Source organism: Mercenaria mercenaria, chromosome 12, assembly GCF_021730395.1.
Source record: "Mercenaria mercenaria strain notata chromosome 12, MADL_Memer_1, whole genome shotgun sequence".
Classification (NCBI taxonomy): domain Eukaryota; kingdom Metazoa; phylum Mollusca; class Bivalvia; order Venerida; family Veneridae; genus Mercenaria; species Mercenaria mercenaria.
Window position 1 is genome coordinate 23,008,270 of NC_069372.1, and position 4,225 is coordinate 23,012,494.

At 34.4% G+C, this 4,225-nt stretch overlaps 1 protein-coding gene across 1 annotated transcript; it reads left to right on the plus strand.

The window, feature by feature from the left end:
- Positions 1–485: 485 nt before the first annotated feature.
- Positions 486–4,011, plus strand: LOC123534773 (uncharacterized). Its single transcript, XM_045317196.2, has 4 exons — positions 486–738; positions 1,451–1,556; positions 2,341–2,495; positions 3,079–4,011. The coding sequence occupies exons 1-4, from the start codon at positions 675–677 to the stop codon at positions 3,288–3,290; spliced, it is 537 nt and encodes a 178-aa protein (XP_045173131.1). The 5' UTR covers positions 486–674; the 3' UTR covers positions 3,291–4,011.
- The last annotated feature ends 214 nt before the right edge of the window (positions 4,012–4,225 follow it).

The following is a 4,225-nucleotide window of genomic DNA, read 5'->3' on the forward strand; positions in this document are numbered from 1 at the left end:
TCGAGCTAAATGATTTCATGAAAATGATCATCTTAACTCCTGAAGTCAATAAAAATTAAAGTCGATATAAAAAGTCAGCAAATATGCATAAATTCAAGAAATTATAGCGCAATCTTAGGCTGATTTCAATACTTTTCCCACCATGTAAAGACGTGAGGTCAGTATGGGCGGAGGGAGGGGACGGGTCACTAACAAACACGATAAATACTTTGTTCTATAGGTCATTGACTTTTAGCCTAACCAGATATATACCGAGTCTTCACAGAAATATAGAAGATCACCATGTACCAACCTTTTAAACCAGTAAAAGCACTAAGATATTGTTAGAGGTTTAAATGACAAGTTACGACAAGCACGATCCTTTAGTTAAGGTTTTCTTCCTTCTTCAAATAGACGACATACGAAAAGTCAGGTAAGCTGACGTCACAATCTAAAAATCAATATGATTAAATCTTACAGTTAATTTTCGATCCACTTATATTGTATACTTAACAAACATAAAACAGTCGCGATAAATACAGAACCTCGGGTCACGATTATCAGTATATACCCATGTAGAGCGAGTTAAAAAAAGTTTGGATTAAGCTTATGTAAAACGCAATAGTTACATCAATGGAATAAAAATATATAATTGTTAGTTTTTACATATAGACAGAAAAGGAAATATTAACAAAATGTATTTATTGAAAAGGATACAAACATTTATTTCAGTTGTAATCGGAGTGATTGTATATCATGGTAGGTATATAACCAAAACTTTGACTTTGAAATTTTTATATACGGACTATATATACGGACTATATAGTATGATCTATGTTACCAATAGAAAAATAGATATTGGAAGAGTTTTTTTTACGTAAACTGTAAGTTTATGATAATAATTGTATTTTAGTATAAATGTGTAAGACCGTTTTTTTTTTGCGTATTTTTGTAATTATGGTTTGTGTGTTGTGTTCTTATATATATATTTTGGCTCAGTTTTTAAGCTAGCGGTTTTGAAGAAAAAGAGTTTTGCAATAACACTTCAATGTTTTGAAATGCTGCCGAAAGAAATGCATAGCTCATAACATGTTTTTGTTTTTGTTTTGTGCCTGATTTAGTCATTCAGAACACCATTTGACGCAAATTATGATTTGTTTTCATAATAATATGCAAGGTATTGGTGTTGCAATGCAGTTAGTTATGCAAGCGTGTTATATATGCCTTCCTTGATATTCTTAAATACTATAAAAATCAATTCCAAGTTATCAAAGTTATAATAAGAATATATCTTAGTGTGACAAGGTTGTCAAACACGTTCATTCAAGTTACACGAGTTTAGCAACATATTAAGATTTTTCCCTCATTTTAGTTAAGTGTGGATCAACTGTATGGTGCATGTTATCATATAAAACTCATTCATTATGGCTTTGTCAATAAACGCACGTACTTGTCTATTTTAATGTTTCAGGACACACAGTATTGGGTAATCACCGGGATGTGTGTGACGTGTACGGACAGACATACACATACTGTGATCACGGTTACCACTGCTGTAATGATAATACCGAATGTTGGTGAGCGATCATTATTTTATATCTTTTATATCACTGTCAGTGAAAAAAGCAAGGACATTGGTTCAAGGAAATAGAAATAAAGAAAGAATAAAAACAACATCAACAAAAGGATAGAAAAAAAAAAACAACATCTCCCTTATATCTACAGCAGCATCGGCGCATTTGTGACAATGAAATACTGAATAACCACGAGTTTAGGGGTTCTCAATGTACCTTTAACAAGAAAGAAAAATGAAATAACAAAGACTACCAAAATATTGATACAAACCCAAATAATACGATACTGATACGAAATAACAAGAACCATTAAAACTTCTAAATTAAGTGTCCGAAACCAGACGAAATGGGATCGAAATATCAGAAGTATTGCGTTTGATCCGGTAAAAAGGCTTGGAAAATCCCTATGAAAAACAACAACAACAACAACAATACATTTCTTGAATAATGTATTTATAGAAACGGTATTTTTGTAAGAAAGCTGACTTTTATTTTGAACACTAAACTTCTTCCTAAACACTAGAAATCATTTATTTTCATGGGAATAAAAATTCGTGGTTATGGCCAAAACGGCCACTTTTTTTGGGGCCACCGTGAATTCGTGGATACCTTAGATAAAATATTAGATATATAGAATTTCTTATGTTCGCTGGGACTTGATTTCGCGGACTGACACAACCACAGAGTACACGAAAATTAGTCCCTCCATTAAAGTTAATGATATTTACAGTACTACATACCAGTCACATTTAATATCTTTATGAGTAAAAATGTTCACTTTTTTCAGCGCTGACGGCCTGTCCGCCGGTACGGTGGTCGGCATTGTGTTTGCAGTTCTGTTTGTGATTTCAATTTGTGTGGTCTGTGCTATCTTAGTCACAAAAAAGAAAAAGTTTAGACCAAATCAACTTGTACGACCAGGTAATCAACAAAATATAAATAGTAAGTTATTTTCCTTAACCAAATGTACTGTTGCTGTGCTATCAATATGGTGTAACATTTGGGTCGAATGTCTTCTTTGCTAGCGTGCATATTTCAAAAGCATGCATGCACGAGTAACTATATACATGCAGGTATGCATATGATATTTATACGTGCACGTGAAATATGTAGGCGCACGCATATATGGGCGTGCACGAGAAATATATATGTGTGTGTCCATATAACTACGCGTATACTTGGACGTATATATTTGCCCGATGCACTTGTTGATGTATAGGTGTACGCGTATATACAGCCGGGCGTCCATATGTGCGCGCACTTAAACGTAGCACGTATATATTTACGCGTGCACGCATTCTTTTACACCATACTAAGCTGAAGCCATGTATTTTTGACTGATATATTCCACTTATTGTTGGCATTTGATTTATTAAAATATTCACCGTGGGAATACTGATTAAAGCTGAAACGGCTAGTAAACAGGAGATTGACCTTTATTTGGCAGTTATACTGTATTTTTTTCCATATGATTAAAGGTAGTTCGATTAGATATTTGTAGATTAATTGTGCCTTTCATTTTCAGTATCAACAGTTGGTCAATCAAACAACATGTATTCAGGATTTGGAACACAACCGCGTGGACAAAATTACCTTAACGGTCAGTTTTACCCATATGGACAGCCACCGTGTGGGCAACCGGTGCCTTATGGACAAGGCCCAGTACAGCCACCGCCGTACAGTCAAAACGATACGTCAGCTTATCCTCCACCGCCGGAGTATAAACTAGAACCCTAACAACGGACAATCAAAAATCATATCTTTATTTCTTTAAGGTAGTGGACCTGTGATGACACTCGGCAATTTCTGATGATCACGTACTCCCGCGATGCAAATCGGCATTCCTCGGGAACGCAAACACGACTTTCCGTAAAAAACCGGGGTGTGCCGAAATTGCATGCTGATAATACGCAAGTTGCAAAGTATTATTATGGCTTCGCTACCTTAATATACCTTATCTGTGATAAACCGATTTAAGAATTTGATTTTTTTCCGCTAAATACTAGTACTTGCAAATTATTGTCAACCAGAATATTGACTTTCGTAAAGGGGCTAAATCATTTGTGGCCCCTTTTCAGGTGCCTTCAATTATTGTTGTGTTTGTTTTACTCATTATTTCTCATTACGCATCAATAGAAAAAATATGACAATTTAAAATATCTTTTTGTTCAGTTTCGACCAATCTTCGAATGAGATTTTACCCAGGTATAGGAATATTTGTACCTTTCTTTTCTGATAAAAAGCAAACTAAGTTCAAGCTAGACTTTCCTCGTACATTACTGAACGTTCGTCAGCCTTCAAGAAAGATGACTTCTTTGTTCTCTACACGACAATCAAAGTTCATATTTGTTTCCGCCATCCATTTACGCATTTAATGGTTTTGAACTCGCATATTATTTGTATGGATAGTATTTGTATGGAACAGTGTCTTTCATTTAAATAAAAAGAATTATTGTTTTGTACTGTTATTTTGTATTGTACTCGAGTTTTCTCATACTTGTTCAATAATTTTCTTTTGTGTTTAGTAATAGGTTTATTCCATTTATTAGATCCAGTGCTATAGGAGCTTTGCAAAACCGTTTAAAAATGCAGGCATAGTGTCTCTCTGATAAAGCACCCGCCGCACTAAAATACTAAAAAAAAAATCGTACAAACCCGGATATTATCGTGCA